We start from the raw sequence: 26162 nt of genomic DNA on the forward strand, positions 1-26162 counted from the left end.
ACGCGCTCCACCTCCAGCTCAAGGTGCCGAGAGATGTCATCAAAATTCTTTATCCCTTCATTGTGTGTTAGCACAATTTTAATGTCTTTCCACAAAGGATCAGGAAGGGATCTGATGACAGCCAAAATCTGTTGCTCATCAGTGAGATCATTACCAGCTGATCGCATTTCACGAATCATGGCTGACATCACCCTAAGGTGCTCAGCCATGGTATGCTTTGGATCCATCACGTTGATTGAACCTCAATGTTAAGGCACGAAGCCTTGTTGCTGATGTGCCACCATATTTTAGGCGTAATTGATCTCACATTGCTTTAGCAGTTTGGAAATTCTCAAATTCCCCAAGAAGGTCATCGTGCATGCAACTCAGCAAGGTAAAGCACGTACTTTTGTCCTTCTTACGTCAAACGTCATAGGCTTGCTCATCACGACGATGTTGTGCAGTGGTCCCCTCCTCAGGCGAGGTCATGACATTGGTCAAGTGATCAAGCGACTCTTGCTCGTTAAGAAGGTACTGAGCCTTCCTATGCCAGATATCATAGTTGGTTCCATTAAGTTTCTCTCCCTTATTAAGATCAGCAATAATATTCTTGGATGCCATTTGACTACATTCATTCAACAAGGAATTAATTAGGCACATATCATAATATTTTATTCTCAAATTTAAAGACCGTGAAATTCTTTCCCACATTATAAAATCAAAAATTTTGCATTTTAGGTGCTGGTAATCATCTCCCCATAATGTGAGATAGAATTAAATATCTAGTTAATTTGAAAATAAAATATGGGGAACAACTCCCATTTTCCACATTATCTAAACATGTGACAATATGCAATAATAATAATAATGCACTGAAACAACTATTGCATATATTATTTGAACGAATCAAAATAACAGGCTAGCAGTAAATCATTGAACTAATCAATTACTAAACAAAATGGCTCGAACATGTTGAACTTATCAATGATAAAGATGATAGCCATAAAATTTTATGTAACATATGCTAGCAGAAGAAGAAAAAAAAAAGAACATCTCTTCCCTTTTTTTTTATTTTTAATGGAACATATTGATCATCAATAAAAGAACAGGGAAAAATCCAGACAACAGGGATACTCCGAAAACATATTTCGGTCCCACATAGCTTTTACATATGCAACCCATACGTCCAGTCAACATCAAACCTAACACTGTTAAGGAGTAAAAACAACCAATTAAAATTGATATGTCAAAATTCTGTACACAACCAAAGGGACTAACCCAAACTTTTCCATGCAAAAGAGACCTATGTATGACGTGTTTTTCAATAACACAATCTGTAGAAGTCGTTTTAGGAGATAAATATGATACATGGAAAAAACAGGAGGATTAAATGTGGAATAGCCATAAAATATTGAACTAATCAATAATATTGAACTTATCAATTAAAGCAGTACAACAAACAAAGTCAGGGAAATAGGCAGATGTCCTCATGCTCAAACCCTTTTATGCACATTCAGCAAAATAAAATAAAAAGCAGATCTATCAACAAGAACATTATTATTTTCTGCTGTAAAAACAATTATTAATGGGTTATGCACAAAGCATTAATTATTAATAGCAAGCTTAGAACATGAAGCAAAATAAGAGTTGTATATCAGTACGTAACAAGAATGATCTGCTATAGTGATGTCATGCACGTGCTCACAAAAAGCTGTGCCATGCCGTTTCGACTCCCACTGGATTCAAGCCACCACACAATTTTGATCTCAATTGAACACATGTCAAAACTGATGCAAACCTTCACAAGTCATAGTTTACTCCTTTAAAAACAGATCATGTGTTCACTGTACGGTTTGAAAGGTTATAGAAAATACTTTCAATCTGTAGCCCAAAGCCACAAAATAGACTTCCAACATTATCGAATAAAAAAAAAGGGATGGGGTTTCCGTTCGTTTACAATTTTTTTAATCAATCCAACCGTATGCATATAAAAGGCGAAAACAAGCATGAAGGCTCTGATACCACTGTTAGCAAATAATACAAGTAATACAAAATACCTGCTGCGGATTACTCAAATATAACGGATAGAAAACTTGTCTTACGAGCCCTATCAATATGCACACCCTGCACAAAGAAATATTAGAAAACCCTTCCTCGCAGGTGGAGAGGCTACTAGAGTCCTCCACAAACTTCACACGTTTCAAATCCCTAGGGACTAGATGGTGCCCTAGAGAGAACTAGGAGAGAGAGACTACTATTTGATATCTGAGAGAAAATTCAACTGATATCTTTTCTATGGTAGGATATGGGAATATATAGATGAGAAAGATATATAGAGATATAAGACTTACTTATCTCTATCACTTAGGTAGTTTGAGTCCCTATAGGACTCATCACCTTAAGTGGTTGAATCCACTTAATATTTATCATCGAGAGTTGTAGAGTCCACTTAGGCCTTATCACATATTCAAAATACATGATAAATACAACCAAGTAATATCCCATGTGGACGCACCCATGGCTCCCATGCAACAAGAACGATAGAGAGGAGACAACAAATTAAGAGTTTATATAGTTGACCTCTATTGCCCCATTCCCATTCAGGATAAACAAAGCTATATTTTTTGCAACCTCAATGAGGCATGTTCTTGAATAACCTCTGCAGCTATCAATTGGGCATGTGTATGTGTTTTTCTCCTTCTTTCTTTTACTGGAAATCGGTATACAATAGCAACTTTTTCCTAAATGAATTCAATTATGGACAAAAACCAACTCATTATATTCAAGCTGCTGCAGCTTCCAACAAACTTGCATATTGTGTAAGTGATTATCTTCTTCCGTCATCAAACTTCTTCACTGACTAATTTTCCTTCTTCCCTCGTAGTTGCTTCAGGTTTGATGGTTAGCTTGAAGGTATCTGTTGACATCACAACTTTGGGATGCTGCATATCGCTTTGGGTAAACGTTACGTGTTCGAGTTTGTTGTTCAATTTCTGTATTTTTTCGAGTTTATGTTAGCTTGAAGGTATCTCTTGGGTTTGTTGTTCAATTTTCTCATTCAAGAAATGTGTTTTAATTAAGACTACATTTCAAGTGGGACTCCAATAGCATGGGATACATAATATATTATATATTATCAAATAAAAAGGCGCACCCGAAACTCCCGAATGTGGGACCTGAGGAAGAGTTAATGTATGCAGTCTTACCCTTGCAAGTAGTGATTAGGAACATATCGCACATTAGCTCCCACACAAGCCCTTCATATATATGCAACCACTTCTTGAACAACCGGCCTATTCCTATTCATGCAGCAGCATAGCAATGGCACAATGAAAGCTGTCAAGTTCAGTCTATCTCTTTTCTTTCTTTCTTTTTTTTTTTTTGACTTTTTCAACTGTGAAGATTCCATCCTCGGCGTACGATCAGCAGTTGTTTTCGAGAGTAGAACCGTTCACTTTTATGCCACAATGGGCTACTTTATCCTTGCGCTGCTCTGCATGCCCTTCAAAAGTAATCCAAATTTTGCAACACCCAAGGAATGAAAGAGTTAAAAGAATGAGAGCGAGTGGAAATTCATCGATTAAAAAAAGAGAGTGGGAGTTCATGCAGAGTTCTCCAAACAGCATTAACACGGTATAGATGAAGTGGCAGCCTTGTGAAAAGAAATTGATTCTGAATATGAAATTTGCCTATCTTGTGGGGGCAATCCGCAATAAATAGCATTTTGTTGTGATCTGGCCACTTAATTAAAGTGGCCTGAGTTTAATTTACAATCTAGTTATACAAAAATTGAAAAACAACTGTAAAGAGTTCATGATTGCAGAGAAATGGAAGGAAAAAGAATTCAAAAGGCGTTTGTTTATAAGCCTACTTCGAAAGGTACGTAGGTTTTGATTACGAGATTGTTTGTTAGCCAGACTAGTTTTGGAGATTAACTAAAAAGGGGATAAGAGGGGATTAGTTAAAAATGGGGAATTATAGTATATTGGTTTGGTTGTTTGTGAGTGTAGGTGAGGAAAATTGTATGAATTCGAGAAAATGTGACTAATTGCCTTCAAAGTTCTTTTTAATATCCAAATTTGGGGGAGAGGAGGCTTAATTGGGTAATTGAGGAAGAAGGAGTACAAAATTAGGAATGACTAGCAATTAATAGGTTTAAGCACAGCCAAAATGTGTTTCTCCTTGTAATTATCTTATGGCTCTTCCTTCCAATCCCTCGTTATTTTGCGTGTTGAAGTGTGAAATATTGTATAAATGCAAACTTTATTCATATCCAAGTGCTAATTTTTAAGGGGGGGAAAAAGTCCAAAAACCCATCTAAATACTCTTATGCCTCCACCAACCTACGATCAGGCTAACTTTTGATTATCTTTGACCTCCCCTGGCCTGTTCAAGTTCAACCTCATACATAAGGGCATCTCAAAAGAAGTTAATAGAACATGATTAGAAAAAAGGGTGAACGTCTGCAGCGCACACTTGCGTACGATATTCACCGGTAATGTCTACTATCAAGAGACGTAACATTTACCACTGAAAGACGTAATATTTTACCAATAGACGTAACAGCGCATACTGTATACACCCTTAATCATTGAGAGGCGTAACATTTACCATTTAGAGGCATAACAATTATCCATGAGAGGCGTAACATTTTCAACAAAGGCGTACCATTTTTCAAAGGTAGGTGGGGGTGTGTATTAATTGGAGCTTTTTTCCAAGGAGAGAGATATAAAAATTCTACATTGCATTGGCCAGTTGAAGAGTGATCACTCGCAACTAGTGCGCGCACTCCAAAGGAAATCTAGTTTGATAGCTTAACTCTTCAGAAGACTTCACTTTTGACTTTAACAATGCACTTCTTATGTAAAATCATGACATTTAGAATTCTAGTCACGTGATTCAAATAGGAACTCGACACTCTAATTTAATTCTAATAGTAAGTTAGGCTACGCGAAGTGCATCGTGATCCGAATGAGTGTGTGAATTCTGATTTAATTTTGTAAATACTAAGGGACAATTGAGTTACATCTGATACACAATACAAGTTATTCTATGTTAGGATTTTTCCTTGAAAATTGAACAACGCTACGATGATCCTCATATTTTTATTTATTTATGTTGAAATTATGAGAATTTTTGGAAACCGAAATTTGTACGCGAACGGACCAGAATAGCGACGATCGGGCGCGAAGAGCCACGTGGCGCAACGCGGTGCTTTGTGGATTCATAATTTGAGTCAGCACTATATATATTATATTGTTGTATAAGGATATATTATATGAGTTAATTACTCTTAGTTAGTAATTAGGATATCAACCACCTCTGTTTTCTTCCACCGTTTACAGAGAGAGAGAGAGCAAAGGAGCAGGCGGCAGCCATTTTTCTCCTTTAAGGTCTGGTCCAGCCATGGCCATCACCGTACAACATCAATTTCTTTTCGGAAGTCAAAGAAACTTAACCGGTAAATTTGAATCTTCCTATCCTTCATTGTTCTTCATCCCTACTCCTAATTTTTGAGCCCTTCACCATGAAACCCATTTTATAATCTCAGAGGATACTTATTTTTGACAAAGGATCAGATTGGTTGTTGAGTTCTAGGTCCCATTCCCTCAATTTATCCCTAAATATTTCAGAATTTTCGGACGAACTCACAGGAGTAATTAGTAACTATTTTTGACGTTTTTTTCATAAAGTATTAAATAGATAACTATTTCATTATGGTCCTTTTAGAATTTCAATCCGTGGAAAAGGTTTAGACTTGGATTTTTGTGGGAGATTTGATAACTATTTGTTATTGGTCCTACAGGGGTGTCCTAATTTAGACTAGTTACTTAGCCATATTTTCGGGTTAGTGATTATCAGTGCGCTTCTACTTAGGTATCAATTCAATGGAGTAGTTCGCATGCGTGATGAGCTAGACGCTACTTTTTGGTGAGTTGCGCATACCTTAGTTACATGTATTTTCTGAAATTTTGGAATGAGATGCCATTGCTTGATTTTGTTAGAAAATATGGAATTTGAACTTCCTCGTTGGTTTAATTGATGTTAATGGGCTTATTTTCTTTTTTGGTCCCTAAAGTATTTCCGTCGTGTCACTTTGGTCCCCAATATTTCAATTGTAAACATTGCATCCCCAACGTATCAATTTTGTGTTTAAATGGTCCCTGGAGGTCACGGCGTTCATTTCCTCCGTCAAAATGAAGGGCAAACTTGGTATTTCACCACCCCATAGCTTTATTTTCTTTTTTGGTCTCCAAAGTATTTCCGCCGTGCCATTTTGGTCCCCAATGTACCAATTGTAAACTTCGTATTTCCCCAGCTACTGCAACACCCCTTCCATCTTATGTTACATGGAGACAAGTGCACATATCGGGTGCAAGTGCATACCTAAGGGTCGGATACCTAAAATTCAAAAATTGGGAATACGTGGATATGGAGCTAGATTTAGACACATGTGCAGAGATACGTTAAATAACTTTTTTTTGAAATATTTTTTTATATTTGTAAATTTCCATAACAAGATAGAAAATTTATGTATGAAAAATCCAAAATACATTTTATTCCTTTGTTTTGTCATCAAAGTATAATAAAAGCTCATCAAAAGGCTATTGAAGGTCCATTTATTTTACAGGATTGATACGCCCACCACATGTGGTTTGTAAAAGCCATCATTAGCCTTTTGATGAGCTAGATTTAGACACATGTGGTAATGATATCTTATCACTCTTCAATGGGGTCGCTCCCCAACCGACTGGCAAAAATACCGTTGAATGCTATTATTGCTCAAAAGTGCAAAAGTTAATTGACAGAGAAATGAAATGAAAAGGGTCCATCTTTTGGACCAAAGAAATGAGCTTATGGACTAAACTGCATGTACTGGAGAATTTGATGGGAATATTTGAAATGTGCTTTGCTCTTGAATTATTTTACTAAGTGAGGTATTTCCATGGTCAAACTTGTAACTTTGGTATATGTTTCTCACCCGAGCTTCGGCTTCTGAAAACCTTTTCTAATTTTTCAGGTTAAGGTAGATAGCAAGTTGTGGGCTGAATGGGGTGCTAGAATAACCGTGGAGAATTGTGTGTAGCCTAATGGTTTGTAATTATTATACTTGTACACTTAGAAGCTCTGGGATTATATTATTTATTCTACGCTTCCGCATACCTTGCTTATATGGTTTAAAATGACAATGATGTGAGAAATCCCTAAACTAGACTATGAGCAGGTCTTCGGCGGCTTAACACCCGCTTGGCCGATCACGACTTCCAAAGTAGGTTTTGGGTCGTGACATCTTATCTGTCTTCAATACCTACCATTTGTATACAAGGGTAACGTAGCATCGTGAGCGATAGACGCTCAATGGCTAAAGCCTAACTGAAACCCACAACTTTATAGAGAGTTAAGCTTGCATGCTGACAATGAGAGTTAATCTTGTTTTTCTTAAAAGGAATCATTTGATTTGAAAGGTAGTTTCTGGTCGGACCTGGTTTTCTTATGCTGACTATAGTTTTTTTAACATAAGCGTTAATTAGGTATCTTCTCCCACTCTCTAGTTTTTTAACCTCCACCAACTCAATAATCTGAGAACGACGAAGGTGCCTGTTTTTTTGGTTATGGCTAGTCATATTATTCTTAGTTTGATGTAATCATAAATTGTGTGGCACCATGTGCAGGTTCTAATGTCCCTGTTAGGAAAGGTCTGTTAGTCTGAACTTAATCTGTTTTGATCATTATTAGTATCGTCCAGCTTGCATAATCTCTTGGGCATGTGACGGTCAATTTAATGAATAGTACTGAAGGCAAGTCATTCTTTTGTTATTGCCGTCGACTTTCATTTTTGGGTTGCAGCCAAATCCTTAGGCTGCAGGCTAAGGATGGTGCATGGTATTATTCTTTCTCTCTCTATTTTCTGTTTTATGTGGTTAATTTGTTCAGCTCCTAGGTGGACCACATACAGGTTCACCGTTCACCCTTTGTCGCGAAGAACGTCCAACTGAATAGGAGCGCTATAGTTGAAGGATGAGGCAGCTTTGAAGGTATGCCAAATCAGCTTTTAATATATCTAGCTACAATCCACAATAAAAAAAAATCTAAAAGGTAATTGGCTCCCAAACACTCCAAGAGTATGGCTTGGCCGTGGTCAGAGGGAATGTTAGAAACTTTCAAAATAAAATGGGTTTAGTTTGGGATGAATCATGGTTCCTTTTACTAGCTTGGCTCTAAGGTGGCTAGGCTCTTATTGTACGAGACACCCTTAAACGGCAAGGCCGATGGGCTGTGCGGCTGCAATGTGGCGTGACAGTTGGCAATTAGTTAGTTAGTTAACCATGTGGGGTGTGACTGTTGGAATTGAAAAATGAAAAATGAATCCTTGACCCTGTCATGGGGTGCCAAACACCCAATAATTTATCGCATTACTAAAACGAACCAACACCTCTGTCTTGTTAGTCTTTGCTTTGTGGACATCTCTCTATCTCTAACGGAAATCTGTAAATGTTGCATTAAGTTCTTCAAATTATTGTTTTTGTTTCAATTTTAGGATTCAATAATCCGTGGACGGGTTAGCGATTGATGTAATACTTGGATTCGGAATTATGATTTGGTTAATGAAAAGGACATTAGTTATTAAGATATTAACTCCACGAGTCTTCTATTTTTGTTTTAGTATGTACTGTATATAAATAATATAAAAAATTGGCCTAAGGTCCATTATACCACGTTTCAAACCCACTAAGTCCATTGATCAAGTTTCTAACCCACTAAGTCCACTAATAGGTATTTGATAAGGCATAAGGTCCGTTTCATTTAAAAGAGAGATAATCCCTGACTGATTTACCCTTCCATTCAAATCCCTTATTTTTAGCCCATTATCCCCCCATTATCCCCTGACGTTTGAATCCAATTTTTTTACGTTACAATAGAGAGTCAGAGAGAAATAGCGTGAAATCAGGAAGATAGTGCTTGTTCTTGAGATCATCTACTATTACTCATTCGTTAATATCGATTCTTATTCTGGTTTTGGTGATCTTCTGTTCTTTCTCTGGTGATCGCGAATATTTCCTTTTCCCAGACGAGTCATTCCAAGAAATCCAGGCCCTAGTCTCGTCTCCCTCCCTCTCTGGTAACTCTATCTCTCTATTGATCTGTTGCTTTTGATTTCGTTTCTGACATTGATTTTGGTGTATTTGAAGTTGTTATTATACATATGAGAATTGCAAGTTATAACTGTATAAGAGTCGTATCTGACTTTGTACATAACGTTACTGTTGTTATATAACGTTATATAACGTTAATATTCTCCTTTTCAGATTCGCTGTATATTACGTTATTGTATTTATATAACGTTATATTTTGTGTTTGTAACATTGTAACGTTGTATGGTTTTTGATATATAACCCGGTTTTCAGTTTTTTGAATTGCAAGTTATAACTGGATAAGAGTCGTATCTGACATTATACATACGTTACTGTTGTTATATAACGTTATATAACAACAGTATAATCCTTTTCATATTCGCTGTATATAACGTTATTGTATTTATATAACGTTATATTTTGTGTTTGTAACGTTGTATGGTTTTTGATATATAACCACGTTTTTCAGTTTTTTGATTTTTTCGCTTTGTTGTGTGTTGTTATGTGTGCAGTTGTCATGGATTCAACAATCATGTTTCTTTGTAAGTATGGGTTGCAGATTCTTCCGGTGAGGTTATCGGGTGGTGGTAGGTTGAAGGATGTCTTAAGTAGTATTCGTAATAGGTGGGAAAATCTGTCTGTTGGTGGGTTTTCTGTTTCATATGCTTATGAGGATGGATATTGTGCTCTTCATAATGAAACTGATTTTGAGAACATGCTTTTCTTGTTTAGTAATTGTGATCGCATAAACGCGAAGGTTGATGAGAATAAACATAGTAGCAGGTTAATTGTTGGTAGTGCTATTAATGAAGTGGGTGATGTTGATGAAGTGGTTGATGATGAGTTAGAATATGTGGATAGAATGGACCCCGCGGAAAAGTATTGTAAACATGCTGAGCCTAGGTATTTGACTGAAGCTTGGGCTCATTTGATAGAGGGTGTTGGACAGGAATTTCCATTAGGTGTGAAGGAGTTCAGGCAGGATCTGGCTAAATATGCGATTGAGAATGGCTTTATGTACCGTTTGGTGAAAAATGACAATATTAGGGTGACAGCTGTTTGTGTTATTGTAGGGTGTGGATGGTACGTGCATGCTATTTTAAATAGAACCAATGGAGTATTTCATATTACAAAGTGTCATAATGAGCATAATTGTGGTTCAACGTACCGAACCAATAAGCATAAGCGTGTGTCATCCCGTTTGGTTGCGAATGAGATAGCTGGGATTGTCGAGAAGAAACCCAAGACTTCACCTATCGACATGATGGATATGTTTACGGACAAGTATGGTCTTGATCTGTGCTATCATAGTGCTTGGTTAGGTGTTGAAAAGGCAAGAGGGGGATTATATGGAGATTATGAAGGTTCATTCGATAGGCTTCGGTGGTACGTTGAAGCTGCAAGGGCTACGAATCCGGGGAGCGTTTTGAGGCTTGAATCTGATCCTGTAACAAAGGAGTTTTCGCGACTGTTTGTGTCGTTTGACGCTTGTATCAAGGGGTTCAACTACTGTCGGCCTTTTTTGTGTCTTGATGCGACCCATCTGAAGAGTAGATTCAAAGGATCACTCATTGCCGCAACAGGGAAAGATGCAAATCAATGTATGTTTGTGTACGGTTCTTTATATTTTTACCTTATATATTAGATTTCATTTGTACAGTTTTGAATATATAACATTGTATGTTTTATTATGAGAAGCTACACATGACAAAAGTTTGCATATGATCTAATATTTTATCATTCATGTGCAGGTCTATTCCCCATAGCTTTTGCAATTTGTGATGCTGAAAATGAAGCTAATTGGACTTGGTTTCTTGGCCTTCTAAAGAGTACAATGTCCACTCGTCCTATTACCTTTATCACTGATCGTAATGCAGGTCTTGTCAACAACATTCCTGTTATGTTCCCCAGTTGTCATCATGCATACTGTCTCTATCACATACAGTTTAACTTGAAGGATCACTTCCCGGGACGGTTTAGAAAAGGTTTTCGGAACAGGCTCGTTGAATTGTTCAACAAATGTGCATATGCTTCATCGGTGTCGGTTTACAAAGTTGCTGAGGAAGATTTTTACCAATTTGGCGGAGATAAAGCTAGGACCTTTATTGCGAGTGTCCCCAAAGAGCATTGGAGTAACGCGTATTTCGAAGGTCAACGGTATGGTGAGATGAGCTCTAGTGCTGTGGAGTCGTTTAATAATTGGATTCTTAAAGCTCGGGAAATGCCTGTATTTTATTTAGTTGATGAGCTTCGTCGCAAAATTATGAGGCAAATGGCTGCTAGGAGAGTAAAGTCGATGAAATGGAATTCAGTGATTTGTCCGAAGATGGATAAGAAGTTAGCTCACTTTATCAAGAAAGGAAGGTCGTGGAGGATCATTATGTCAAAGGGTGGTTTGTACGAGGTACGCTGTCGTATCCCAAAGGTAGTATCTGTTGAGGAAAGGACCTGCTCTTGTGGTAATTGGCAATCTACCGGTTTCATGTGTAGGCATGCTGCAACGGTTATTATAAAAGCTTGTGGAGGGGAAGGAAATTTGGTGGACCATATGGATCCGTTATACCTTGTTGATGCGTATCGGCGTACATATGAAGAACCCATATATCCGGTTGTAGAGAGTGACATTCCCGATTTTACGAAGGAAGGTGACCGGGTTATAAACCCTCCATGGAATAGGCGGCCAGCGGGTAGGCCCAAAGTTAAACGCATTCGTTCAAGGGGTGAAGAGTCATATACCAGGCCTAATAAATGTGGGAGGTGCCACAAGGCCACAAAGCACAATCGAAGAACATGCAAGGAGCCAAGCGATATATGATGCAAACAGGACAAATATGAGAATAAAGGAGAGATTAGGATGGAGAATAGAATAAAGTTGGGGCTTTGTTTTTTTTTCATTTTTTTCAGTATTCATGCCTAAATATTGAAATTGTTTCTTTTGGATTATGGATAAATAAAGAGTTTAATGTTTTGTAGACATGAGTTGTGCACATTTTGAGATATTAACGTTATATAACATTATATAAAGTTATCCCTTCTCCTTTACAGGTGCACATCAGTTCTGTACAGTTTGATAAAGTTATGTTATATAACGTTATATAACATTTTATATTCTGCTGTCCAGGAACACTGTATATATCGTATATGTACTTGTATAACATTATATATTCTCCTTTTATTTTTTAGTTACATATGACATATTTTAAAAAATGGCCATAAATGTTCGTAAATTAGTAAGAGGGAAGGAAACGTCTTAAAGACACCAACAAAAGATAACAGAATAACATTAAGCTTATTCTACTAACACTAGCAACAAAACACTTCAAATACTAGACAGAGGCAGTGTGTGCCATTATAAGGATCAACTGTGTTTGCCATTGTTGACCATTCCGGCAGCAGTTCTGGACAGCATCAGCTTGTAGCCGAACAGAACAACAGTAGTCTGCAATAGCAAACAGCAGCAAACGGCAGTAGAAGGAGCTACACAGTTGATATATCATAGTTGGAGCCACTATTAATTAAACCAAGGATTCATCATATTCCACACATAACAGCATCAATCAAAGGACAGACAATACCCAATATGGAGCAGAACAGAACAGTAGTAGAAAACAACAGAACAGTAGTGTGAAAAGCAAATCAGAACATTACAACTGTTGCAAGAAACATAACAGCAGCAATATCTTAATTCCAACAACTTTTATATAACCATATATACGAACTAAAACATGTCAAAAATCTGATACAGAACTGTGGCAAATATCAGATTGCTGTCGTATAAGTTAAAGTTTGTTCGAAATGAGCCATCAGAGAATTTTGTATCATCTCCTTCCAAAAAAAAACTTTTATCTATCCTTACAAAAAAATTAAAACCACATTTGTCCCGAGGACACCATCTCACTCCCCATATTACAATCTCATCATCATATCACTCTCCATATCACAAACGGTCATTGCGACCCCTTCCCCATCCTTCTAGCTTCCCATTTCTTGATTGTCCAGCTTCTACCTTCATCGTTTAAAATCCGAGAGACTAAACCAGCTCTAAACTGATCAATTTCTGTCTTCGTCAGTCATTTTGGGATTGGTTCAAGGTGCGCCAATAGTTCCATGAGCATGCAGACGATAACCCCACAATCAACCCTACATAGTTTCGAGGCCAATAAGAATGATAAGTTTATTTGAAGTTCTTTTCAAACTACTGTATGTACGAGTTTTATGGAGTTTCGAAGCTTACGATGTATTTTCTTGTTGTGGAGCATTTTGAGGTGAGCATATTGGATCATCGAAATTTTGTTCTTGAAAGAGTATCTCTGTACCGGTACTTTTGTTCTTCAGCTCATCATGCCTGTCCTTCATGTAGTTCTCCACGTATTTTTTCTACATTTAGGAAGGACAACATTAGTGGTGTTGATATTGTTCGTGAATGGATTTATGACTATTTGCATATATGAAATTACTAAGTGTACCACAAAGGTAGCGTCTTTCAGAATTGGATCTCTGCCGTCTCTCTTCTTCAATGAATTGTAGTGCATCCATTTCTTTTTCCTAACATCATAGAAAAGAATGGTCCAATGGTACGGACTAAATTTTAGCGGTTTGTCCCCGCTGCCATTCATAGGGAATACCAAGTACCAATAATATGTAGTCCCATGTTGCCGAACGTTTTCAAACACACTATGGAGCTTTTCGTCGAGCAGAACTGTTCTCATGTCGCTTTTCACGTTGTGTAGTATAGTCTGTTGCATTGAAAAAGGTTTTAAGGACATTAGACAGATGATCATATATAACCTTAAATAAGCAGACAATTACGAAAGTAAAATATATGTTTCTTACCCAGATGGTGCATGGGAAATATGCAACGTTACCATGGTTAAGCTTATCTTTTTCCAGCTGGATTGTTAACATACGAGTGAGACCATCGATCATCTGCATTAGTTTCCATATTTAGTTAACAATAGAATCGACCAATACCCAGTCTGATTTGTATATAAGATATGATTGCCATACCCAATTTGAGACGTCCCCTCCTTGCAAGAGTTTCATTACGTCTTCCAGGGGTATAACTTCTCTCGTCACATCACTGGTCCAGACGGTGCAACTGTTATCGCAGGTTTTCCAAAAAAATTTCAGCAATTACTTGAGATCAGATCAGAGGAAAAAATATATGTAATGCAAAAAAAAAAATATGAGGTTATATGCCCAAAAAATAATATGTTAAAGCAACAAAAAACTTGCATAAGGTTGCCACTGACGAGATTGCATGGAAACATGCAACATGCAACGAAAAACCAATTTCATGTAATCATTTGAGAATTCAGTATTAGCATTATCATTCAATAGTGGCAGTAGCTTTCTGTTGATATGAAAGCCTAAAACTGCTTCTAGGAATCATCAAAATGTTGATGTCTGATAATGTGTCTGCACTCCCATATCATGTTTTGCCTTTTCCACTACTAGGATTGTAGAGGGAACACAGTGTACTATGTGTACTAAGTTGTGGTACACTAGGAGTATGCTTCTATATATTTCAGATTATCATAATTATATTTTTTTCACTTATATTCTGTAAGTATATCGTTTGGGTGTTTGGATTGGGCAGTGACTGAAAATTATGTATACGAACAAACTGTCAGCACAGAGATAATGTTGTAAACAGCAGCAGAGATCATATAATGCAAAAATTCCATATGAGGTTATATTATTGTAGTATATTGACTTACTTGAGATCTGCGTCAGAACAGTCAACAATTTGACGCAATAGGTTCGCATCTTTATCCGGGAGCAAGTGAATCAATGGTGCTTCACTCAGATTCCACTTTTGTTTTGATGATTTCTTTGTCCCCTTTTTCAAATCAACGTAGACAAAATCGTCTAATCGCTTTTCCACTCTGGTGAAAGTTTTCTTCACTCCTCTAGTCAGGGATGATGATTTCACTTTTACTTTGGTTTTCCCCTTCTTCCTTTTAGGTGTGTCGCATTCTAGTATACTCGTGTATGCTTCAATAGTTGTACTGTCCACATCTGCATCTGGCACCATTATGTCCTCTGGTCCGCCCTCATCCTGGACAATTTCAAACCGTCCACCTTCTTCTTCTCCTTCTTCTTCTCCTTTTTCTTCTTCTTCTTCTTCTTCTTTTTCTTCTTCTTCTTTGTCCACATTTTCAACTTCATGTATCTCTCTCCCGGCATCCACTTTTTTAGCTTTGGCCTCCGTCTCACCCACATTTTCGCCGATCTGCATTCCCAGAAAAAATCCAGTTATAATTGTATATATAACCTAATATTTTTAACAAAATATATAAAAGTTGTTATATAACCTAATATATACAAACATTACTGGGTACATTTGTGTGACAGAGTGTGTCACAATATCATCAATGTTGTCTCCGATCACTTCTAGTTTTTCTTCAACAATGTCTTTCTCTATGAGCATGCCACCAATCTCTGTCTGTAAAGTAATGTTTTCGTGTTCTAGGTGATCTTTATCAAACTGTGCCGAAATGCCTTCAAATCCGAAACTAGGTGTTGTGGATTATTGATGCTTTGTAATCCTTCTCCTAAGTTCAGTAATTGTGTCAATTTTCTCCGAGTTTTCCCTCCGAAGCTCAGAAATTATCTGGTCCTTTTTCCGCATTTTCTTCACTCAACTTTCTGATTATGCCTCGGAGGGCTACCACTTCATCTTGCTCATTATCCGTTTCCTCATCACTTGTATCTTGCACGACCTCATCGCCCGACGTGTCAACTGCCGTCTTCAACTTAGCGTCCTTGTCATCAGCCTCGTGCCCGGGGACTGGGGAAAACCTGTACAACTCCTCCTCCTTGTTGTTTGGCTCTAACTCTGAGGATAATTCCTTTAAAAAAATATAATAAACAATGATGTTTATAACTCACATCTACCACCAAAACTGTATCATATTGGATAAACTATGTAACTAAAAAAAACATATAACCATATGAAATATTTACCGATTGCGGATCAAGAGAGTCCAATTTGTTTGTACGCAGTTCCTTGGTTAGGTCACCAAGCCTCCACTTGATGAACCTTGGTATGGTTTGTGGATCTCCTTGTTTAATTAAAGACACATGCTCACAAAGCCAATACTGTTTTCGAATATAGGCACAAATTAGATTAAAACATACCAAAAAATTGGAAAAGCTAGGAAAATTATCAAAAGTTTACGCATCCTCCGACTTTTGTTGGTTTTGAAGAAGCACTTTTGTTTAGTTCTTGAATGATGTCTTCAGTTATGAAGGTTGCCCAATCATATGACGTGTTGTTATCCAAAGATTCAATGAACTCCAAGTAACCCCAACTCACCCTGGCTTGTGTATTTGCAAAAAACAGTGTCCCTATTAACAAAAGGCATAGGACACGTGTAGAGACTCGTATTTTTATTTATTTATTATATATAATTAAATGTTCATTAAATGCTTAATTGGGAAAATATGAATTTTGTGGTGAATATTTGAATTGTGGTTTAAAATGATGCAATTGTTAGTAGAGGGGTGTGTGTGTGACTTGCAAAATATGTGAGTATATTTATAGTGGTGTGAGTGGTAGGAAATCATTTTTTCTCCCAACTCAAACTCTCGGCTCTCTCTCCTCCCCTCAACGTCTCTCTCTCTCTCTTGCTCTTTCTCACAAAACTCCACCTTATACCTCCAAAACCTTAAAGATCAACCTTCATTCGACTTTCTAATCGAGTTCTTAGGCTCGAAATTCCTTGGGTTAAGCTTGGAGGAGAGGATTTTGGTTGATTTCAAAGGTTTGGAGTTAGGGCTCATTCGAATCTCTTAGGTTTCGCTCCTTGAATCGAGGTAGGGATTTCTAACTTTCTATGTATGTTTATGAGTTGATTTGGTGTCCAAAACTTGCTTTGGATCGTTGTTTGGAAGCCTTGTGTTTGCCCATGAAAGCTGTAAATTCGTGCTGAAAAACCCAGGTGCTACATGTACCAGCATTTACCCGGTACATGTAGCAAACCCAGATTTCTTTGATTTCGTTCACTGGCTACATGTAGCACCCTAAATTGCTACATGTAGCAAACCCAGATTTCTTTGATTTCGTTCACTGGCTACATGTAGCGCCCTAAATTGCTACATGTAGCAAACCCAGATTTTTCATTCTGTTCGCTGGCTACATGTAGCGCCCTAAATTGCTACATGTAGCAAACCCAGATTTTTCATTCTGTTCGCTGGCTACATGTAGCGCCCTTAATTGCTACATGTAGGAAACTGGAAATTTCTGAAAAGTTTTCCCCTTCATGGTTTGGAACCCCGATCGCTTCTAAACCCTTTCGGACACTTCCAAACCTATCTCAAGTACATTCAATTAAATTCCTACGATTGATTAATGTTACCTTTGGTCCATTGGTCTTCCGTTAGTAAGAAACGAATACAGAATTGCATGGTTAAGATTTCGTTATAATGCATCCTATTAATTGTTGATTACTTGTGAATGTTTATGGCTCGTATGTGACATTGTTGACATGTTGTAAGATGTCCCTTGTATGAGTGTGATCGTTTGGAAGTCATAGCTAGCATAGTGAATAAGAGAGTAGTCGTATGTGTCGGAAGTTGGGATAGGGAGTCTCGTAACGCAAGGGGTGGTAATACGGAGACTCAAGTGGGTCACGTAACGCAAGGGGTGGAAATACGGTGATCCAAGTTGTTAGGGTTTACGTAACGCAAGGGGTGGAAATACGATAACCTTCGAGATTGCTAGAGTTGTTAATGTCTTGTGAACTAGTTAGCATATTAAGACAAAGGCACATCTTAGAATGATCTTATTGGCACTCTTGTGAGTTCGTTGTTGACGATTGATTGAGCTGAATCTCTTGACTTCATCCCTCCTACCCATATCATCATATTAATACATCGAATTGATAGAGATTTTCCTACTGGGCTAGTGTAGCTCAACCTAATCTTTCTTTTCAGGTTCAAATGCTGGACAATAGCTCGTAGGCAATGTGTGCTTGGGAATGAAAGACTTTTTGGAAGCTAACCTCTTGTAGTTACTTTAGCATCTTTGTATTAACTTTATTTTGCCAGAGATGTAACTGTAACACATTACTTTAATCCTTTTGACCAAACGTTTGTAATATTCTAACAGGATTGTACCTGCAATTATGTATTTTTGGGGCCAAAGCGCCAAGGTTGTAAACCTTTGATCGTGGGGATTCGATTTGTAATTTAAGACAGGTGGGAACCCTTTTTGGGTAATATATATATATATATATATATATATATATGATAGGCGAGGTTCTTTATTTAAAATGTATTACTTAATTATGTTGAAAATCGAGGGCGTGACAACACGCGCCAAGTCCTTCGCATCGTCCAAAGTTGCACCTTTAATAGCCTTGGCAAAGAATTCCCTTAGTACTGGAATGGTCAATATCCTTTGGCCTTTGGGACCTGGGCAGAGACGATCCGCAAAATCTGAATTTGGAACCCTTGGAGTTAGATTTAGTATAATCCTCGTACTACCAGATTGTATCCCAAATATCAGTGTAACCTCTTTGGCTGTTATTCTTACAGACTTGCCACCCAATTTGAATCTCCCACCCGTCCCCTCATATTGATTTACCAACTTTAAAACGTCAGTATTGCTTTTCCTTACGTAGGCCTCATCCAGATTTGCTTCGACAATACCCAACACAAGCTCTGCAAACGGTGTTTTCTTGATCTCCTGAATTTGAAGTGGTGTGAATTCCCCGGTAGGAATACTCTTTATCAGTTTTACCACAGTATTTAAAGTTGACCTGCAAAAAATATACAATGATACAGAATATCATATATAACCATATATAATTCAGATTACAAATACATATATAACTTTTCACTAGTAAGTAATTCATATGTAACATTATATCAAGGTTTATATGGAACAGCTAACATTTGTATGCTGTTGCAATACATTCAGAATGGTACATATTACCATATATAACCATATATATTTCAGATAACATCATATATATGCTTGCACATGTGAATATAATATATATAACATTATATCAAAACAATCATATACATATGACCAGGTATCATTACCTGTACTGAATGTGCCTCATTACTTTTTGGGGATTATTAGACATCCCGGTTTCCATTTTTTCTTGTTTTCGTATGCCTTTCTTGCCCATGAACCCTTTACTTCTTTTACATTTCTTCCCCTTTTCCTTTTCTTCTTCATCCCCCTCTTCTTCATCCCACTCCTCTTCTTCTTCATCTCCCTTTGTTTTTTTGCTCACCCTTGCTTTTATGTCCTTGGATACTTGAGACCTTGTTTTCCTTTTAAATCCTTTGTCAATCTTTGTTTCTTCATTGTCATTACCTCTTTGGATTTTCCGCACTGCCTCAGAAGATCGTGCCACCCTCTTTGTCGGGGTTTGCAGATCTATAATCACTTCAGCTTCCCTTTTAGGCCTTTTCCTCTTTCTCTCATAAACCTTTTCAGTCTTTGGCTTTAACCCACGGTCTTTGATCTTCACTTTTGACATGGTAACCTTTTTAATTGGGTTTGGGGAGGAAGTTTGGATAGTTGTCTCTACAGCAGCTACTTTTGATGCTTTCATCTTCATTGCGGGCACCTTTTTCGCGGGGGAGGGGGATGAAGACTTGACTACCTCAGTCTTATCATAATTGTCTGCCTTTTTTCTTGCGGTTGGGGAACGCTGGATAGTTGGAGTCTCAGCAGCTACTTCTGGTCCTTTACTCTCTCTTGCTGCCACTTTTTTCCGGGGGGTGGTAGAGGTAGACTTGATGACCTCGGTATTATCGTCACTGTCCTCAATATTTATGCTAGTTGGGTCTACTGTCCGCTTTCTTGGTGTCTTCTTCTGCCTCATCTGTTTTTGTGGGTCAATCATTGCTAACGGACGAGCTTCTGCTGCGTACGTCACAGGTACCAACTCTTTCCCTGTTTTGTAGGATTTGTCATTGCAGCACATACAATAAAAACATTTAACATATGGAAACAAACATGTTCATATGTTTGCAAATGGATTCGATAAATTGATATTACCATATATGTTCCATGATATCAGCGGGTCAAATGAAAACCTAAACGTTATATAACCTAACTATTATACGTCTCATTATACACTATATCAGCAAAGTATATAACCATATGTATCTTATATACAGAGGGAATACCATATATTTGTTGATTTATGTTATAGCTGTCAAACCAATTAAATTTGATTAATGAAATGGTCCGCGCAGCGGCCTGATTGATCACAATTTATATCCAACATTGATATAACCATATATACTCGCAATCAAAACCCTAACAATAACTGACAAACAATTTATATAACCATATATACATAATGAACACCATATATTCGTTGAATATGGTTATAACAATTAAACCAATTAAATTAGTTTATTGAAATTGTCCGCGAAGCGGCCTAATTGGTTCGAATAAATATCCAACATTGATATAACCATATGTACTCGCAATCAAAACCCTAACATTACTTGGGCAAACAATTTAAATAACCATATATATACGAATATAAGAATAAACTGGACTGATCAGAGATTGATATAACGATATATACTTGCTACTGTAGGGAGGTATTCCCGAACAGGTACAAAATGAGCCCGAGCACGGTCAGAGAAAAAGGTCAACGCGCAGTGGACCAGTGATATGAGAAGTCAATGGTCCAGAGAGGTTGTACGATTCTCGGTGCAATAACATGAGACGTTATTGGACCAAATACAAGGAAAATGACATGAGATGCCACTGTTCATAGAAACTTGTTCGGCAAAAGAGAGCTGAACAGGAGGAGAGCTCCTTAGAAAGGATATGGTTCAAATTGTTTCCTTAGGGCCAGTAACACGTGAGGTAACTGGTCCAGGCCATCTGTTCGGCCATGAGATGGCCGAACAGAGAGAGAAGTTCTATTTGAGGGAACATTCTAGAAGGGTCCAGAATCACTGGTATTCTGTTAAAAGATAAGATCCCGAGAATATAGGATCTGAGAAAGATACCCAACAAGTATGGGATGTTCGGCTTGTTATGGAAAGAGTCCTTCAAGGATTAAAGGAAACAAGAATCCTTGATATCCTGGGATTCCTATACGAGTTAGGAATCCTAGGGCAACACGAATGCTTGGCCAGCAAGCATACGCAAATCTATAAATAAGAGGTATACCTAGAGGAAAAAGGTACGCAATACACTGCATTCTATTTGCTTTCCTACTGATAATTAGGGTTTGATTGCTAGTACGTGATACTAACAAAAGCATCGGAGGGCCTTTGCCACGAGAGGCAAAGGTGCACTCACTCCTTGTCTGTTTTGCAGGACAGGGATTTCATTGACAAATTAGGGTTACGTTCAAAAGGCACGTGAAGCCGTAGCATTCCAGCGCTGTTCAAAGCACTGCTTGAATTTGTCCACCTACAATTGGCGCCGTCTGTGGGAAACGAAAGAGTTCCCTTTGAAATACGACCATGGTGGAAGTAGAGCCAGCAACGCCACACGACCCAAAGGATGTGTTAATTGGAGGAGGGGATAAGTCTCCACCCGGGGCTCCGAGAAAGCCCGAAGGAGGACACAAAAGGACCACGAGTAAGGGCCACCCCCTTACTATCCACGGCAACTCCAGAAATAGAGATGGAGAGACGGCATCGAAGTCCACGAGAAGGACTAAATCCCATCGAGGGGATGAATCGATTGCACACTCCAGAAGTGTATACCATAGCGAAGACGTTCTTGATAAGAAGAGACAAGAAATTGAGGAGTATGCTCGTTTGATCAAAAAACGAGAACATGAAATCAGAGAACTAGAGAGAATCAGAGAACATCCGGAGGACTCTAGACGATCTCGAAGAAATTCTAGAGGCAGTGAATACGCTTTGGTACAGTATCAAAAGGCTCCTTCACGAGGAAGGAGGAGCAGAAGCAGGAGTCCGACCCCGAGGCGACATAAAACTTCTCCACGAAAAGAGAGGAGCAGGATCCGAACACCCGAGCGAAGGAGGGTATCTCCAAGAAAGAGGAGAAGCAGAGGTCGGAGTTTTACCCCCGAAGAAGAAGGGAGTAGAAAACATCATAGGGACAGGTACGAGAGACCTGATTCCGATTGGGAACGAATTAGATCCAAGAAAGGACCGGAGGATGAAGCCATGACTGCACGGGAAGCAGCACGGAAAGCACTGCAGAATATAGCATCCTCCCCTTTTGCAAAAAAGTTACAGGAGGCTAGATTGCCGACCAGGTTAAAGCACGGGACATTCATCCTCTACGAGACAGATGCTGATCCCGTGGCCCATATACAGCATTACCAGCAAGCAATGTTTATGCATGAAGGGGATGATGCAATCATGTGCAAGATGTTCCCGTCGAGTTTGGGGAAGGTTGCTCTGTCCTGGTTCCACAAATTAGGCTCACGCTCCATCCGAACATGGGTGCAATTGGCCGAGGAATTCACTGCACGGTTTTTGACGAGCAGGAAAGCTCCCAAAACCTTTGAGAGTCTTTCTTTTATGAAACAAGGAGAGGACGAGCCGATCAGGACTTATGCAAAGAAATACTGGGAAACCTTCAACGAGATTGAGGGATGTAGTGAAGAATACGCAATAGCCACGTTCAAAACAGGCTTACCTGTTCGGGGGGAACTGCGTAAGTCTCTAAACATGAGTCCCGTGCAGACATTGGCAAAATTGATGGAGAGAATTGAGCAGCATGCCAGGAACGAGGATGACATCCTTCGAGAGGATGGTAAGTTGGCCGCCGAGCAAGTTAAGGGACCTATAAAGAAAGCTGACAAGCCAGAGCCCAAAACTTATCGTGAAAGAAAAGATTATGGGCAGGCGAAGAAAGAGCAGTACAAGGATAAACAAACCCCGGATCCCAAGTCATTCTTTTCAATAAACACGGTTTGGAAAGAGCCCATTTACAGGATTCTTTATCGAATAAAGAATCAACCATATTTCAAATGGCCCCCAACTCTTGTGGGAATAAAGATGCAAAACGTGCTACGAATCAGCACTGCAGTTACCATAAGGATTAGGGTCACATGACAGAGGACTGTGAGATGTTTAAACGACATCTTGATGATTTGGTCTCACGAGGTTACCTTAAAGAATTTATCCAAGAAGATTCCAAGGATAAAGACAAGGCAATGGAATTGGATTACGAACAGATTCCAAAAGGGGTAATCCATATGATACATGGATTAGCCGAACCTTATACGAGAAATGAGGTGAGATTGCTTCAGAGACAAGTGAAACATGACCAACATGTAATGCAGTTGGGGAAGAAAAGAGGGCGCAACGAAAGGGCAAGTACCGAGGGCATAGTTTTTACGGATGAAGATCTGGGAGGAGTCCAGGTACCTCACAATGATGCTTTGGTCATAACCCTACGAGTTGGGGAATATGATATGGAGAGAATCCTGGTGGATTCAGGGAGTTGCACCGAAGTGCTATACTATGATGCGTTCAAGAAACTGGGGCTCACACAAGAAGATTTGGTACAATCAGTAACTCCATTGGTCGGATTTGGAGCAGGAGCAGTTTGGCCGTTAGGCAAGGTAACTCTGCCTGTTCGGGCTGGAACAGTAGTGCTACGAACCGACTTCTTAGTGGTGGATGTACCGTCTTCCTATAACGTGATTATAGGGAGAACATGGTTGCACAAGATGAGGGCAGTCTCTTCAACTTTCCATCAGATGGTAAAGTTCCCAGGGTCTAATGGGATTGAGCACATCAAAGGTAACCAAAAGATAGCTCAACAATGTTTGGTATCCATCATAAAAAGAGTCCATAATGCCCACCATGTTAATACTGTGGAAATTCCGGATCTGCCGACCATTGAGGATATTGGAAAAGACCCAACCGAGAGGGTAGTTGAGGATTTGAAGAAAACACTGATCAAAGAGACTGATCCAGATAGGTATTTTCTAATTGGGGAATCACTGCCAGAAGAGGAAGAAAACGAACTGATTAGTTTTTTGAAAACTTATGTCGATGTATTTGCTTGGACACCAGAGGAGATGCCTGGGGTGAATGCAGATGTTATCTGCCATCATTTGAATATAGATCCACAGCATAAACCGGTCATTCAAAAGAAACGAAGGGCAGCCGTACAGCACGTTGACGCCGTAATTGAAGAAGTGGATCACTTGTTGGAAGCCAAGGCAATAAGGGAAGTTTATTATCCAGAGTGGCTTTCAAATACTGTTGTCGTCAAGAAAAAGAACGGAAAATGGCGCGTATGTGTTGACTTCACAGATTTAAACAAGGCGTGCCCTAAGGACAGTTTTCCTCTTCCAAGGATTGACCAGTTGGTTGATGCAACAGCGGGATATGGACGGATGAGTTTTCTCGATGCATATCGAGGATACCATCAAATTGCAATGTTTGGGCCAGATCAGGAGAAGACGTCTTTTATTACACCACGAGGGTTGTACTGTTATAATGTCATGCCTTTTGGATTGAAGAATGCAGGGGCAACGTATCGAGACTGGCGACCATCATGTTCGGAAAATTGCTCGGCAAAACTATGGAGGTTTACATAGATGACATGGTGGTAAAAAGTAAATCTGGGCAAGGCCATATTGCAGATTTGAGAGAAGCTTTCGAGATTTTGAGGAAATACAAGTTGAAACTCAACGCCTCGAAGTGTGCGTTTGGAGTCGGCTCTGGAAAGTTTTTGGGCCATCTTGTAACTCTAAGGGGAATAGAGGCAAATCCCGACCAGATAAAGGCCTTACAAAATCTGGAAAGTCCTCGGACAACGAAAGAAGTCCAACGATTAACTGGGATGGCAGCAGCTCTTAATCGATTTATTAGCCGATCAAGTGACAAGTGCAGACCTTTCTTTCAGCTGTTGAAGAAAAGGGAAGGGTTCGAATGGGGAGCAGAATGTAAACAAGCCTTTCAGGATCTAAAGGGATACTTGGCCTCTCCTCCCCTTCTTTCGACTCCAGAAACAGGTGAGTCTCTAATTTTATACTTAGCTGTTTCTGAGCATGCCGTAAGTGCAGTACTTTTAAGAGATAAGGGATCCGAGCAAATCCCAGTCTATTATGTGAGCAAAACTTTGTTAGATGCCGAAACAAGGTATTTGCCCCTCGAGAAATTGGTCCTAGCACTAAGGACAGCAACTAGAAAATTGCCACATTATTTCCAGAGCCATAAAGTTGTGGTTTACACTGAGTTCCCATTAAAATCATTGCTCCGAAAGGCAGATTTCTCGGGAAGGATCTCAACTTGGTCCGTTGAGTTGAGCCAATATGACATCGACTATCAGCCGCGCACAGCAATCAAAGGCCAGGTGTTGGCAGATTTTATGGCAGAATTCTCACCTGCGGTTGCACCTCTGCCTCCTACGAGAAAGGAGTGTGAAGCAAAGTCTCCTGTAACGAAGAAACAGGCATTAGCCGAACAAGATCCCCTGGAATGGAAGCTGTTTGTTGATGGGTCAGCTTGCAGCACCGGTTCAGGAATTGGAGTTGTGCTTTTACCCCCTGAAGGGTCAATGTTAGAATTATCTGTTCGGCTAGGGTTCAATGCATCAAATAATGTGGCAGAGTATGAGGCACTCTTAGCTGGTTTGAGAAGTGCAAAAACCCTAAAAGCTGAACGAGTTAGGGTGTATTCTGATTCACAGCTCGTAGTCCATCAACTGTCCGGGCAATATGAAACCCGGAGCGAGAAGATGGCGGCATATGTACAGGTGACCAGAGATCTGCTCGATACCTTCGAAAGGGTGTATATTGAGCAGATAAGTTCTGGAAAGAATGCTCATGCAGATTCATTGGCATGGTTAGCCGCAGCTGTGCCATCTGAGTTTAAAAGAAAAATAGCCGTGGAGTATCTGACTGAGCCGAGCATTGGGAGAATTGTAGAGATGGTCTTGGACGTGAACCAAGGACCAAGTTGGATGGACCCAATAGTGGAGTTTTTACGAGATGAAGTACTCCCTTTGGACAAAAAGGAGGCACATAAAATCAGGACCAAATCTGCTCGGTTCTGGTTATCCCCAGAGGGAAAACTATATAGGAAGTCTTTTACAGGACCCTACTTGCTTTG

The 26162-nt window shown here is 39.0% G+C and overlaps 2 protein-coding genes and 1 long non-coding RNA gene across 3 annotated transcripts; all 3 read left to right on the forward strand.

The window, feature by feature from the left end:
* Positions 1 to 5308: 5308 nt before the first annotated feature.
* On the forward strand, positions 5309 to 7192 carry LOC131330037 (uncharacterized). Its single transcript, XR_009200940.1, has 3 exons — positions 5309 to 5440; positions 5857 to 5910; positions 7001 to 7192. It is a non-coding gene; the product is annotated as an uncharacterized LOC131330037 (long non-coding RNA).
* A 1868-nt stretch (positions 7193 to 9060) lies between these two features.
* On the forward strand, positions 9061 to 10895 carry LOC131328573 (uncharacterized). The gene is made up of 3 exons (XM_058361504.1): positions 9061 to 9100; positions 9626 to 10718; positions 10865 to 10895. Exons 2-3 carry the CDS (start codon positions 9631 to 9633, stop codon positions 10893 to 10895), a joined length of 1119 nt encoding a protein of 372 aa, XP_058217487.1. The 5' UTR covers positions 9061 to 9100; positions 9626 to 9630.
* Positions 10896 to 10932: 37 nt separating this feature from the next.
* On the forward strand, positions 10933 to 11932 carry LOC131330035 (uncharacterized). The gene is made up of 2 exons (XM_058363510.1): positions 10933 to 11517; positions 11604 to 11932. Exons 1-2 carry the CDS (start codon positions 10948 to 10950, stop codon positions 11682 to 11684), a joined length of 651 nt encoding a protein of 216 aa, XP_058219493.1. The 5' UTR covers positions 10933 to 10947; the 3' UTR covers positions 11685 to 11932.
* Positions 11933 to 26162: the final 14230 nt, after the last annotated feature.

The sequence above is a fragment of the Rhododendron vialii genome, chromosome 6a, assembly GCF_030253575.1.
Source record: "Rhododendron vialii isolate Sample 1 chromosome 6a, ASM3025357v1".
Classification (NCBI taxonomy): domain Eukaryota; kingdom Viridiplantae; phylum Streptophyta; class Magnoliopsida; order Ericales; family Ericaceae; genus Rhododendron; species Rhododendron vialii.

Coding starts and splice junctions, on each gene's coding strand:
- LOC131328573 (XM_058361504.1), top strand. CDS start 9,631: ATGGATTCAACAATCATGTTTCTTTGTAAGTATGGGTTGCAGATTCTT. Junction 10,719..10,864: donor AAAGATGCAAATCAATGTAT/GTTTGTGTACGG, acceptor ATTCATGTGCAG/GTCTATTCCCCATAGCTTTT.
- LOC131330035 (XM_058363510.1), top strand. CDS start 10,948: ATGTCCACTCGTCCTATTACCTTTATCACTGATCGTAATGCAGGTCTT. Junction 11,518..11,603: donor CAAAGGGTGGTTTGTACGAG/GTACGCTGTCGT, acceptor TTTCATGTGTAG/GCATGCTGCAACGGTTATTA.